We start from the raw sequence: 14,637 nt of genomic DNA, 5'->3' as shown, positions 1-14,637 counted from the left end.
CAAAGCAACTAATTCGTATTTACCTACCCTTCCAGATGAATCGAAGAGTCGCCTCCCGGAGCACGAAGCCGCCCACTGTCTACTATCTCTGTCGATGACACCGCCGACCAGTTCGCAGATCTCCAAGAGCTACCCAAGCCCGGTGCCGTACAGTAGCCAGCAGTTGGTGGAACGAGACCGCAATCGTCATCAAGGATACCCCCTAAACGATGCCGTTTCCCCTGGGGGCCTAATTATCTACCCTCAACAGTCACCAGCGGCCTTGGTGGATCAATCTACTAGTCAACCGAACCGACGCATAATCACCTTCGGTAACACCCCGAAGGTCGAATTTAATCTGCTCAAGCACGAGCAGTACTACTCGGATCCGAACCTCAGCAAAAAGAAGCGGGACATGGCAGGCACCGCCAATCAGGCTGTGTCCTTTCAAAATGAAGACGATGACGATGGTGCGATGCCGATTGATTTAACGAAAAAGGTGAAAGAAGTGCCCACGGCGTTGCAGTCTCATTCGATTCAGGAAGCAACCGGTTACTCACACCATTCGCATTATCAACATCAAAACCATCACCAGTTGAGCAAGGGATCGAACGTTCTGCTGCGTGCTCAACATCATCCAGAACAGTTGCCGAACGCGATATCGCAAGTCATCGTGCGTATGTCGGATGTCGTTACGCCGATCACCGGAACGGCCAATCTGCTAACGACGTTGGTTTCCAACACCGATAAGATACCTCTTACGCACGGGTTGATTCCAGGAAGCGGGAAGGAACTGGTGGATGACAATGTTTACTTCCAGGAGTACATTAAGCAGCGGGCACTGCAGGACAGTCGTATGAAGCAGAGTCAGATGAAGAGTGTAACCAATAGTTCACAGTACGAAGATAGCCAGGAAACTGCTGGTGCGGTGGATAGTCAGATGCCCTTGGTTAAGTCGCAAAAGCTCGAAGCTCCGCTGGCGATTACAACTGCAACTACTTTGGTTGTTAATGGGCCAGTCAATAAAGGGGTGGTCCCTCCTGTGGAGAAAGTTTATCGAATATTTAATGGTAAAAATGAGTTACATGCGAAGGTTGCGAATACTGATCTAGTGAGTAGGGTGGACGTTCCAGTTGTGGGGAATGAATCGATCCCACAAGAAAGTGACCATCCGATAACGGAAGTTGGAGAAGCGGTGGTTAATACTGCCGTTGGCAGTGGAAAGTTAGATTTGTTGGTTGAGCCGATTAGATCCAGGAGTAATAGTGTGAAGTCGAATGATTCCACGAAGCCATCGATTGCAACTACCGCCGCCGCAACGGCCGCTGCCGGGTCAGGTAAGGAGAGTGCTAAAAGTGTCGCTTCCGAGTACCTCAAACTGACGAAGTCAGTTACGCTTAGAAAGCGTGAGGATAGCGAAAGCGGTACAGCTTCGGATCAGGAACCACCTGTGGTGGAGAACAAAATAATTCCAACACCGCCAATTGTTGCTCCTATTGTGCCGCCTATCGTAGTCGTTCCGCCTACTTCGGCTGCAACTGGTGAACTGGGAGGAATCGTAGCTCGAACCGTCGTGGTTGGTGAGGACGGTTTCAAATCGACCCCCGCGACAAATGAGTTCGCCTCGTTAAGTCATTTCCAAGAGGATGGCGGCCGGCCGGTATGTGAGGTGTGTAACAAACGCTTCCTGAAGATGTCTCAGCTGAAAATTCACATGAACATTCACTACATGGAGCGGAAGTACCGCTGTGAACCCTGTGGAACTAGTTTCCGTTCGCAAGGGTTGTTTTTGAAACACGAAAGATCTGCCACCCATCGGAATAAGGTTTCGATGACGACAACATTCGGTATAGCAACCGATTCGAATCCTCGTCCGTTCTACTGTAAAGATTGCGATGTCGGATTCCGAATCCATGGCCACTTGGCCAAGCATCTGCGATCAAAGATGCACGTTCTAAAACTCGAATGTCTCGGGAAACTTCCCTTCGGAACGTACACCGAAATCGAGCGCTCGGGAACGAATCTAACCGAGATCGATACTACCGATTGTGAGAACTCGCTGTCCAGTCTGAAGCGGCTGGCCATTCGGCTGCACGTGAAGGATCCGGCCAATGTTCTGCCTGGTGGTGGCAGTGGTGGGCTCGGTCCTTCCGGCAGTGGCAACGAAACGGACAGCTGTGACGATAATCAGTACGAGAATGACAACGACGAATCCAACGTCGAGGACAGCTCCAGCTCGAATGGACCAACGAATAACCGGGACGATGAAACGGACAATGACGGTGAACCATCGTCGGCCGGCGAATGCAATGGGCCCTTGATTCAACCAATCAACAACAACAACAACTTGAGCATGAAGCGAAAACCTGATGACAGCAGTACAAGCGGCAACTTCGAGCCGAGCGAAGCAAAGCGGGCACGGATGCAGCCGGCTACTGCCGCCATCGACGTGAATCCGGGAGGGCAAACAACGTCACTGCCACTGCCGGGATGTGATTCATAGCATATCGCCACGAAGGGACGTTAGCTGGGTAAGGTAAGAAAGACCCCAAGGGTTGTACCGTTTGGTGGAAGATAATTTTGCTACTAAAAAAACATCGAGAAAAGAATTCAGATCCCCGTACACCCGCCTCTCCCTTATTTTAAAGGAGTGCCAAGTTTACCGGTCTCTCAAGTGCCAATAGTGCTGTGTGTGAACACAAGAACACACGCAGAATAGAAAACAACAGCCACATTGGATTTATTTAGCTTTTAGGTTGTACACATTTCTGATTAAAAACAATCTGTTGCAAATGGTAGTAGTATTTAACTTTTTTGCTTATAGAATCTATTTTTCCCCTCTCGGCGAAAGAGAAACAAACTCCCGTCAGTAAGCGCATTAGTGATATTTCCTTTCAAAACTTTAAGTGTAGCTTTAGCAGTTAATTCGTTAAGTTCTTTGGCACATTAATGGGGGCGAGTGAATAAATAAAATCCCGAACCTTAGTGTGTGCGTTGTATAGAGCCGCGTATATGTGATCATTTATTTGTTAAACTAGAAAAGAAACAATACTCTTGTAATAATACAACTAAACTATTGCAATAGAAACCCGAGGGAATTAAATTCCCTCCTTCGAGACAGCGCACCAACACCCAAAAGTTGGCTTATTTTCATTTTACGGTTCAGTTCATGTTTTTAATAATAATAATAAAAAAAAAAACAAAAAATACACATACACAAAAAGTAACGGGAACATTGATCCTGGAAGCGATATATGAAACTAAGTGTGAGTTGGAAGATGGCAACCACCTACTGATGTATTTTATATAATGTATATTTAGTGTAAACAGAAGCAGAGAATTAAAAAAAAACAAGAAACGGATGTCAAAAAGAGTATATAAAAATAACGATTTTTGTATTAGTTTTACACTACAATAGAATCGTAAATGATTGATGAAACGTTCGATATCCCCCAGCCCCCAGTAAATGAAAGTGAAGGTCAAATATATATATATATATATTTATATACACCATTTAGAGAAGAAAATAAGAACAAATAAAAACGTGAATATCCTTATATTTGTAAACACATTTTTCCCCCAGAATTGCAAACTATTCGCAGCCATTTTTATAAAGTGTAATTATTGGTATCAATATTCTCGCATTCTCTCTAGGAGAAGGAAAAAAGGAGGAAAAACTACGGGAACGCATTCGTACTAGCTAGGGGGCTCTAGAGTCTAAAGCTGGAGAGATCGAAAGCGGCCAACCGACCGACAGTGTGTACATTGCATATCATTTTACTGTGGAGAACTGAACAAAGAACAAAAGAAAAAAAAATGAAGAAAGTCTTTTCAGCCATTGTTTTTTGTTTAGTTTTGATTTATTCTCTTCCCAAAAAATACCCCCTTCCGGTGGGTCTACTTTTACTAAGTGTGTCAAAGAGAGCAGATTAGGTTCACACGAAGCAAAAAAAATGAGTTTGCGAATTGAATTCAACCTAGTTGGGTTACACTTTTATTGTGCTGAAGTTCTCGATTCCGGCAGACGAAAAAGTGGGAGAACACAAATATGCAAACATATTTATTATATTTTTGTAATAGTATAATCACACACACACACAAGAAAAACAAACAACAATGTAAGAGTCATCGTGAAGTAATTAGTGTAAGTGACAAGTAAACAATGAAAATGCATGTGGAATAAAAAAACGCGAAAATATAATGGCTGGTTGTTGTCGTTAATTTTTTTAAACCTAAACTGAAAAAAAAACTCGATTCTTACCTGATTATCTAGTACTTAGTTTCCACACTTCAGCTAAGAAATTCACAACTAAAAAAAGAACACACTTTAACTTTAAATAATGAATTTTTGAACACAACTAAATGGAAAGAATACTGTTTGTCACTAACTCAACTTCAACGCCTGCTATGATCACGTTCGATAAAAAAAATAAAAACTGTGGACTGCCAAGAAACTGACTGCTAAAGGACAAGGTTAACTTGATTCTGAAGAAAATTTTATTACTCAGTCTATTGTTAATATTTACAAATCGTTAAACTCATCACATAGTTTTCTAATTCTATTCTAACGAAGCTTCTTCACTACTGCTTAAAAACTGCACCTCATCTTTCTGCGATGGAATTCGACATCTACCGTACATCCTTTCACAGTCTTCCCTGTTTTTCGGTGGAGCCCCCCGATACTTTTCGAATAGATCAAACTTGTACTTCCTTAGTGAGTTTCTCGTCTTAGGATTTCTCTGCAGCTCGTACTCCAACTCGCAGACAACTCGCTTTCGGCAATCCTCGTCGTACACTTCCAGCGCATCGAACACAAATTCCGCAAATTTTTGTTTGTCCAGCCGGCCACTAGCGCTCAAGTCTCGTTTCCTGCGACCCCAGCCGCTGAAAAACGACGGCGGGTGATGGTCGGCATAACCCCACGATTCTTTACCCCAACCGCCAAGAACCGGGTCTGTGGGCTTCGCTTTAGACCAATAATATCCATCACCAAATGCGTACATCGCTGCAAACGCAATGGCGATCTTCAGCTTAATCATTACTACCGTTGCTAGGTCACTAAACCATGGCCACCCTAGAAGATAAAAAAAAATCAGTTACTCAAACAATTCCCTACACCATTTTGATACTCACAATAATACACATCATTATACCAGTAGGAATCGTACGATGCACGTCCCTGAAACTCTTCCAGTGCATGATTCGATTTTCCCGGAACATCAAGGGTTTGTCCAACTTGTAGAATCGCAAAAATTATTAAAATAATGAAAAATGTCCTTCCGATTGCAGCCATTTCTCACAATGCACTGATGTTAAGCATCGGAACAACTGATTACTAGTTCCGAAGTAAACACCACTTTTCTCCGGCGCATAGGTGCTAATTTGTACTTCAAATAAACAATCTCGTTTTTCCTGGGTTCGTCTTGTTGGTTAGCGCTTCAATCATTTTTTTTTTCTTCGGAAATGTAACGGAAATCACCTCAGTTTCATAACTGTTGCATTTAGCGTCTCGAAACTGTGATTACGATTGCATAATTTGTTACACTTTCGAATTGGGTACTCAATGCGCTGTAGTTTTTTTTGGGGAAGTGACACCATTTATCCGGTCATGCTACAGATAGAAAAGTTCCGATTTACGTTTTCCATTATCATCTGACCAGCTGGGCATTAGTAATCTAAACGTGAAATGTGAATTGTTATGTCACTTTTCACGTTGACTAACCGTTTGGCTGGGTGCTGTTTCAATTTACTGACTGATACTACTGGCTTTAATCTAAAATTTGTTACCATGTTTCTAGCGAAGTTTCCTGTTTTTTGTTCTATTTTTATTTGAATTCGCCTGAATTTTAATCTAACAGTGGCCTGATTTAGTATGGGATTGATTTCTCAGATTTCTTTATTTTCGCCGGATATAAAACTAATTGCAGCTCTTACAATGCAATAAAATATACAGAATTTTCGTAGCGACTGTTGGCTGTTTTGTATTTTGATTTTCGGCTTTGCAGCGGTAAAGGAAATTTTCTCTACATCCGACGTTCTATTTTCGTACATTCATATTTGATTTTATTCACTCTTTGGGTTCTAAAATATTGATGTTGTAATTGAAGAATAAAATATGAATACTTAGAAAATAGCGAAATAAAAGAAATAACTCTTAATTTTGAACAATTTAATCACGAGCGATACCGGGAACGTTCAAATAGTACGATACCACATTTAAATTATGTTGAGACCACATATATTGATCAAAGCAGGTATAGTTTCAAATAGTCTTTGAATTTCATTCCTTTCCAAAACTTTTGAACCACATATTAAATTGTTATGAAGTTTGTTATTTGTAAGTTTGAGAGATGACTCGTTTGTATGACACTAGTTATGTTCAAATAAGTCGTGTAATACTTGAGATAATAGACTTACGTTGTTTTAACAATCTAATACATAACGGTTGCTTAAGTTTGATTACAATCAAATGAAAAGGGAACGTATAGGGCAGCCAAACTTTGAAACCACGCGTTCAATCATAATTCATCAGTTAACCCTTAACTAGCCCGTTCATCTGATATCAATATTGTTCGAATCGGTTGTGTAGTTTCTAAGATAATGAAGTTTCATGATCTTCACATTTCGATACATTACAGACGAAGTTACAGTCCGATTACAGCGAAGCAAAATTCAATAGGGTGTTATGAGGCAGCTAGACCTTTCATTTGACACTAAAATTGTGGAAATCGGGTCAACCATCTCTGAGAAAAGTGAGTGAGTCCAAGTAGTCTTCGGAATATGTTTCTTTTTATAGCTGGATTTCACATTTTTAAACATAACAGGCAAATTGATAATCCGATTGCAAAAAAAATCAATAAGGTCTTATGGGGCAACAAAACCTTCCATATGACACTGATTTTGTGAAAATCGGTCCAGCCATCTCTGAGAAACATGAGTGAGATTAAATAGTCTCCAGAACACGTTTCTTTCCATAACTTCTGAACCACATGATCAATCTTCATAAAACTCAAAAGTTGAAGGTTTTTCAGGTAGCCCGTTCATTTGAAACCAATTTTGTTCAAATCGGTTGTGTAGTTTCTGAGATATTGAGGTTTCGTGATTTTTATATTTTGATACATAATCTCTAAACTAGAAATAAGATTACAATAAAATTCAATAGGGCTATATAGGGCAACTAGACCTTTCATTTGCAATTGATTTCATAGAAATCGGTCCAGCCATCTCTGAGAAAATCAAGTGAGATTGGGAGAGCGTTACACTCACAGACACATACACACACATACAGAAAATGCTCAGCTCGTCGAATTGAATTGAGTGATATACGATATTCGGCCCTTTTGAGCACTTTTATACCTTTAGTTTTTGCAGTGATTGCTATACCTTTCTTGGGGAAAGGCAAAAAGTGAAATGATAGAAATGGCTTTTAATTTCAATTTATATTCCAAGCAAGGCCGCAAACATTGAAATAGTACAATATTGAATTTAAATTATGTTGTGGCCACATATTTTGATCGTAGCTATAGTTTTAAACAGTCTCCGGGCTACGTTTCTTTCTATAACTTTCAAACCACATGCTTAAACATTATAAAATTCATTGTTTAAGGTTTAAAAAGCCCATTAATTTGAATTCAACTATGTTCATAGCTTCTGAGATATAAAAGCGTTTTTCACATTCTGACGCAGCGCCAAAACTAAAAGTTTGATTACAATGAAATTCAATAGCAACCTAAGCGGCAAATAGACCCTTCATTTGTCACCGAGATAGAAAGAGTCGGTCTGACCATCTCTGAGAGAAGAGAGTGCGAAAAAAAGGTGCACATACACACGTACACACCCATACTCACACACACATATACACCTATACATGCATACATGCAGAAAATGCTCGATTCGTCGAACTGGATCGAGTAGTATATGACATTCGGTCGTTTGGATCACTTTTCTACCTTTTAGTAAGCCAGTGATCGTTAGGAGAAAGTCAATATGTTTACTTTCATTATGTGATTTCACATTTTTTTGAACAACGGACAAAGTTACAATCCGATTACAATGAAGTTCAATAGCAACCTATGGGGCTATTAGACCTTTCATTTGACACTAATTTTGTGGAAATCGGTTCAGCCATCTCTGAGAAAAATGAGTGAGTTTAAACAACCTCAGGATAACTTTTCTTCACATAACTTTTGAACCATATGTTCAATCATAACGAAATTTAAAAGTTAAGGGTTTTGGAGACAGCCCAATCGTTTGCAACCAGTTTTATTGAAATCGGTTGTGTGGTTTCTGAGATATTGATGTTTCGTGATTTTATATTTTGATACATAACCTCTAAACTGAAAATCCAATTACAATGAAATTCAATAGCAACTTATGGCGCAACTAGACCTTTCATCTGCAATTAATTTCATGAAAATCGGTCCAGCCATCTCTGAGAAAAGTGAGTGAGAAAAAAAAGGTGCACATACACACACACATACACACATACACACATACATACATACATACAGAAAATGCTCAGTTCGTCGAAAGGGGTCGAGTGGTATATGACATTCGGCCATTGGGACCACTTTTATACCTTTGGTTTTTCCAGTGATTGCTATAGCTTTCTAGGAGAAAGGCAAAAAGGTGGAGCCTCTTACAGTATGGTTTTAAAATAAACATTACGAACACAAAGCGCGCCTGTGGTTGGCTAGCCGTTGATTTTCCAATTGATTTTATGTTATTTGTTTACTGGTTTGCAATTGGAAAGATATGTTAATTATTATGCAAAATGTTTGAGGAAAACTTTATTGACCAAAACATTTGTGTGTCAGTCCTTTTTTTTGAAAGTAACAATGCATGAACTCAAGACGGCATATGGCACGTACGTCTCTATACTATATCTTCCTATTCTCAGCTATATGAGCGAGCTGGTAATTGATTAAACGCTGCAAAACTAAACCAAGAATAATGAATATTATTCATATAAAAATTCAAATATAAATATTTAAATATATGTAATATATGTAAAAGTCCTATGTTTTCTTGTTTTTTTGGCGGAAATGGGTGCATTTTGGCATGCTCCTTAAGAATAAAATCGAGGATGTGGAATTAAACCTTACTTTTTTAAAGGCTATTCTTGAAAAGCATGCCAAAATGGACCAATTCTCGCAAAAAATGAGAAAACTCAAATTTGACATAGGACTATTATGCGAATAGCGGCAGTTATCACTTTCGAACACAAATTTATGTAGTTCTACGTCAACCAAATAACAGAAGCATTGTAAGCCATGGCTTGGCTTACAATGCTTCTGTTATTTTTCAAGGCAAAATTAAAAGAAACATGAGCGAACATTGGTAGGGAAACGGCTGGGCAGTGCGTACCCGCAGTATACCCGTACTAATTGGCATAAAATAGATCCCAGTGTGGTCTAAAGCATAATGCCCAGAAACTACTATCTTTAGCTCCATTTATATATATTTTAGCGTCTATTCTTCATGTTAGGGGCGGCTCAGACAGCGTCTGATCCGGAGCGAACGGCTGAATTATGAAATGTGGTGTCTTGCTTGCTACAGACGGCAGCCCCGTCGCGAGATTAGGCATCCGCAGCTCTAGTAAGGCAGAATGCCGAAAAATTAAAATACTACGAACAATCGAGAATTCAATACGAACTGGAACAATCGGCAATGACTTAAGCGACGAAATAAGGACGACAATTGGAAGCTCGGTACATGGAACTGTAGATCGCTGAACGCCCTGGGTGGCGACCGGATTCTGCTGGATCAGCTAGAACTCCGCCACTTCGACATCGTTGCGCTCCAGGAGCTTTGCCGGAAAGGAGAGAAGGTACGGAGGATTTGTGGCCGCAGGGCACAGAACTACCAGAGCGGCGGCACAACTAATGATAGCTTTATAGTCCTAGGCAGGATGCAGAGTCGTGTGATCAAGTGGCAGGCGATCAGCGACAGGTTGTGTTTGTTGAGAATAAAAGACCGGTTCTACAACTACACTATCCTCAATGTGCACTGCCCTCACGAAGGAAGACCCAATGTAGAGAAAGAAGAGTTCTACGCACAGCTAGAGAAACTCTACGATAGCTGCTCGCGTAGAGACTTCAAGATCGTCATCGGGGACATGATCGCGCAGATCGGTAGGGAAGAAATGTACAAGCCGGTGATCGGCCCGCATAGCCTGCTCACCGTGACGAACGACAACGGCCAGAAATGCATCAACTTCGCAGCTTCCCGAGGACTGGCAGTCCGAAGTACCTTCTTTCCCCATGAAGACATCCACAAAACCACCTGGAGATCACCTGACCAACGTACAGCAAATCAAATTGACCATGTTCTCATCGACGGCCGGTTCTTCGCAGACATTACAAACGTACGTACCTATCGCGGTACGTATATTGCCTCGGACCACTACCTAGTTGCGGTATTATTGCGCTCAAAACTGTCGACCGTATACCACGCGCGAAACCGCCGAACCCCGCGGCTCAACATTAAGCAGCTCCGGAACTTCCAGGCTGCGGAGGAATACGCGCAACAGCTTGAAGCGGTGATTCCCACGGCGGAGGGGCTGGGCGCATTGTCTCTCGTAGACGGCTGGTGCAGCATTCGCACAGCTATCGGGGAGTGGAAGCACCGACTGGTATGACGGAGAGTGCGAGGCAGCGGTGAATGGAAGAACCGGACCTGGGCGATATACCTGGGCAGGTCAACGAGAAAGAACAAGGCTTATTACAAACGGGCACGGAACGACATGACCACGATTCTCAGACGAGAGAAGCGCCAGCAAGAGGATCGTGAACATGAGGAGCTGGAACAGCTGTATCGTGCCAGTGAAACGCGAAAGTTCCATGAGAAGGTAAACCAGTCCCGCAGAGGCTATGTGCCGCAAATCGACATGTGCAACGACACGGATGGGAACCTTCTCACGGATGCCAGCGAGGTGGTCGACAGATGGAAGGAGTAAACAGAAGCGGAGCAGGAACTGACTTAGGAGCACCAGCAGCAGGTGACCGAGTACCAGCCCCCGATACTCATGAAGTTCTTTGTGAGATCGGGAAGCTGAAAAACAATAAAACCGCAGGCAAAGACGGACTGCCGAGCGAGCTCTTGAAACATGGAAGAGCGGCGCTGGCTAGAGCGCTACACTGGGTCATTTCCAGGATTTGGGAGGAGGAAAAACTGCCAGACGAGTGGATGAAGGGAGTCGTCTGTCCTATCTACAAAAAGGGTGACAAGCTGGAGTGCCGCAACCACCGCGGTATCTCGCTTATCAATGCTGCCTACAAAATACTCTCACAGATCCTGTTCCGTCGTCTATCACCTTTAACCAGGAGATTCGTGGGTCAGTACCAAGCGGGTTTCATGGGAGCCCGTGCCACCACGGACCAGATCTTCTCATTCCGACAAATCTTACAGAAATGTCGAGAGTACAACGTGCCCACAAATCACATCTTCATTGACTTCACGGCGGCCTATGATACAGTCGATCGAGACCAGCTATGGAAGATCATACACGACAACGGATTTCCGGATAAACTGACTCGATTGATCAGAGCCACCATGGCGCAAGTGATGTGCTACGTGCGTGTTTCGGGGATACTCTCGAGTCCCTTTGAATCGCGCAGAGAGTTGAGACAAGGTGATGGACTTTCCTGTTTGCTGTTTAACATCGCCCTTGAGGGTGTGATCCGGAGGGCAGGCATCGACACGAGGGGCACGATTTTCACAAGGTCTGTTCAGCTTCTGGGCTTCGCGGATGACTTCGACATCATATCACTTAAGAAAACTGATTACTCAGCACTTAGTGAATACTTCCAAACTGTCGACTGGGAGCCAGTCACTAGTTGTAACGATGTAGATGAAGCTTAACTCCAATTCAACTTAATTGTTCAAGTCGCTTTATTGAGGTTCACTCCACTTTTCAAGCCTCTACGAAAACCTATTTGGTCTAATGCTCAACTTCGTTTCTTGAAAAGAATTCGTGCTGCAGCTCTTCGAAAGTTTACGCGAAATCGAAATCCTACTACGAAAGCTATGTTCAACAGAGCTAGTGACAACTACAGACGATATAATCGTCAACGATATGCTGAATATGTGCGAGGGCTTCAAGAGCGGCTACGTCAGTATGCAGCCAAATTCTGGGCGTTTGTGCGATCAAAGCACAAAGAGAATGGGTTGCCTGCGACAATAAATAAGGGAAAAATGTGAACTTTTCGCCGAGCATTTTGCTACCGTATTCAGTCCTCGTAACCATCCAGAGATTGATCCTAAATGCCTCGAAAACGTGCCTTTAGATGTAGTCGATTTGGACACTTTCCATATTTCCGAAGACATTTTGTTAAAAGCCTTACGAAAACTGAAATCTTCATTCACGCCTGGGCCGGACGATGTTCCAAATGTTTTCATGAAGAAGTGCTTGCAGGATATTGAAGCCCCTCTCATGAAAATTCTAAACCTTTCGATGCAGCAAGTTCGGTTTCCTTCAGAATGAAAAAAATTGATTATGTTTCCGGTATTCAAGAAAGGTTAAAAACAGTTAGTTGAAAATTATCGAGGCATAACGTCCTTTTGTGCTGGTTCTAAAGTTCTCGAGCTAGTCGTTAGCGACTATATAATATTCAACTGTCGCAGTTACATTTCTACACAGCAACATGGATTCATGGCTGGTACATCAGTTGACACGAATCTCATTGAGTTTACTCTCTTTATACCGGTTTGAAGGCCGCCTTTGATCGTATCGACCATGACATAGCTCTAAAAAAGTTTGAACAACTTGGGTTTTCCACTCGCCTTTGCAGCTGGCTGGAATCTTACCTGAAACAGAGGAAATTACAGGTCAAAATTGGCGCAACTATCTCCCAGGAATTCACTAACTACTCCGGCGTGCCTCAAGGCAGCAATCTTGGGCCAATTATGTTTATTTTGTTCTTCAACGATGCCACGAACCTATTCACAGGAAGTTACAAGCTTGGGTATGCTGATGACTTTAAAATGTATGCCAAAGTAATAAGTTTGGCTGATTGCGACACTCCACAGTCTCGTCTGGAGCAATTTGCTACGTGGTATAGTGTAAATCGAATGACCCTTAGCGTCGAAAAGTGTGTGACCATCTCATTTCACCACAAAGTTAGCCGCGAAGCCTACTATTCTAACTACACGACCGCTGGACACTCGTTGGAGCATGTAGTAAAAGATGTTGGTGTGTATATTCAGATCTATCCTTTCGACAGGCTCAGCTCGGCTTTTTATTTAAAATCGCCCAGGAGTTCGATGACCCGCTATGCCTTCGATCACTCTATTTTGCGTTTTACGGTCTCGCTTGGAGTCTTTCTTTGGATACGAAAAATTGAAAGCATTCAACGGAAGTTCGTCTGGTACGCCCTCAGAAATCTAAGGTGGCTCAATCCGTTCGACCTGCCTCCATATGCAGCTTGTTGCAAATTGCTGGGCATTACCACGTTGGAGAAAAGACGAAAAGTCTCTAAAGCTGTTTTTGCTGCCAAACTGCCAGTCTCGACTGAGACTGACTGCAACTCACTGTTGGAACAGCTTAACGCCAGTCCGCAATCCAGGTGTCTGAGATCCAAAGCCGGCTTCCTCCGTCGCCCTTTAGTCAGAACGGATTATCTCCTAAACTCACCGCTACACGATGAGTGCAATTTTTAATGAGTATTTTCATCTATTCGAATTTGGAGAGAGAGCTAAATTGTTCCGGCGGAAGCTGCTTCAAGAGACGATTTGAAAATGGATGTTCATCGAAAGTACCGTTCCCTGTAATCTCAATATTAGCTTTTTTATTTTACAATCTTGACTATGTTACATGACTTTCCGCTAAGAACTACGGGTATGTCACTTTTCATTGTTATTTATATTTGTTCTGTGTTAGATCTAGGTTTATATATTTATGTTAAAAGATATGGGGTTTTTATGCCTAATTGTTGGCTTCTGTCCATCACTCACATTTCATGTAAACCATAGTGTTGGATAAAATAAATAAATAGGGTAAATTACCAATTCTCGTCAGTCTATGTCGTTTGTTATGTTTTAAACCGTCATCCTTCTTTAGTAAGCTGTTTAATTTCATCTATCATTTTTCTAGCATACTTCCTACTTTTTATTTTATTGGAAAAGCTAAGAAAAGACACAAAAAGTTCAACGGAGCTTCTAAATTTAATTGTAAAAAAAATACTATTACAGTTTCTTTTTTGTTAAGCCCTTTTCATTGTAGTCAGAATTTGGTTTAGTTCGTCAGTAGCAGAGAGAGAAAGAAAGCTTGTAAAACTATACTCGTTTAATCTAGTTTCATTGCTATGAACTGCAAATAAACGTTCTTCGTTATTTCGCCATTCAAAGTATAAGTAGAATTCTGACGCCATAAGTTTTTTTTTTTAACTCTAATATTTATTTAGGCCCAACCGCGAAGCATAACGGGGCCGAGTATCTTTTGGAGTAGGGAAAAGCCAGCTTGAGTAGAGCCTGTATCCCGACTGCTCCTCCTCAAACAGGCATAAAAACCCTCTCATCTTTTCTCTTTTAAAAATACAATTTAAAAATACATGTCATTTAAGCTTACGACTAACATTAACATCAAAGTTTTTCTCTTTATAACTAAATACTAATCCTTACTACTATTCGTTGAGGGTGATGGTTTCTTATCTCTTTAAA

At 41.7% G+C, this 14,637-nt stretch overlaps 1 protein-coding gene across 2 annotated transcripts in view; it reads left to right on the top strand.

Annotated features, from left to right (window-relative positions):
• LOC129722403 (transcription factor HIVEP3) overlaps nucleotides 1-4,180 on the top strand; it is a 108,330-nt gene extending 104,150 nt beyond the window's left edge. For both annotated transcript variants that reach the window (XM_055675808.1, XM_055675809.1), the window contains one exon: nucleotides 36-4,180. In XM_055675808.1, coding sequence (XP_055531783.1) covers nucleotides 36-2,482 — 2,447 coding nt within the window. In that variant the 3' untranslated portion in view covers nucleotides 2,483-4,180. The remainder of the gene's footprint in view (nucleotides 1-35) is intronic.
• The last annotated feature ends 10,457 nt before the right edge of the window (nucleotides 4,181-14,637 follow it).

Source organism: Wyeomyia smithii, chromosome 2 (assembly GCF_029784165.1).
Source record: "Wyeomyia smithii strain HCP4-BCI-WySm-NY-G18 chromosome 2, ASM2978416v1, whole genome shotgun sequence".
Lineage (NCBI taxonomy): Eukaryota > Metazoa > Arthropoda > Insecta > Diptera > Culicidae > Wyeomyia > Wyeomyia smithii.
This window is presented reverse-complemented; position numbering and strand designations above follow the sequence as displayed.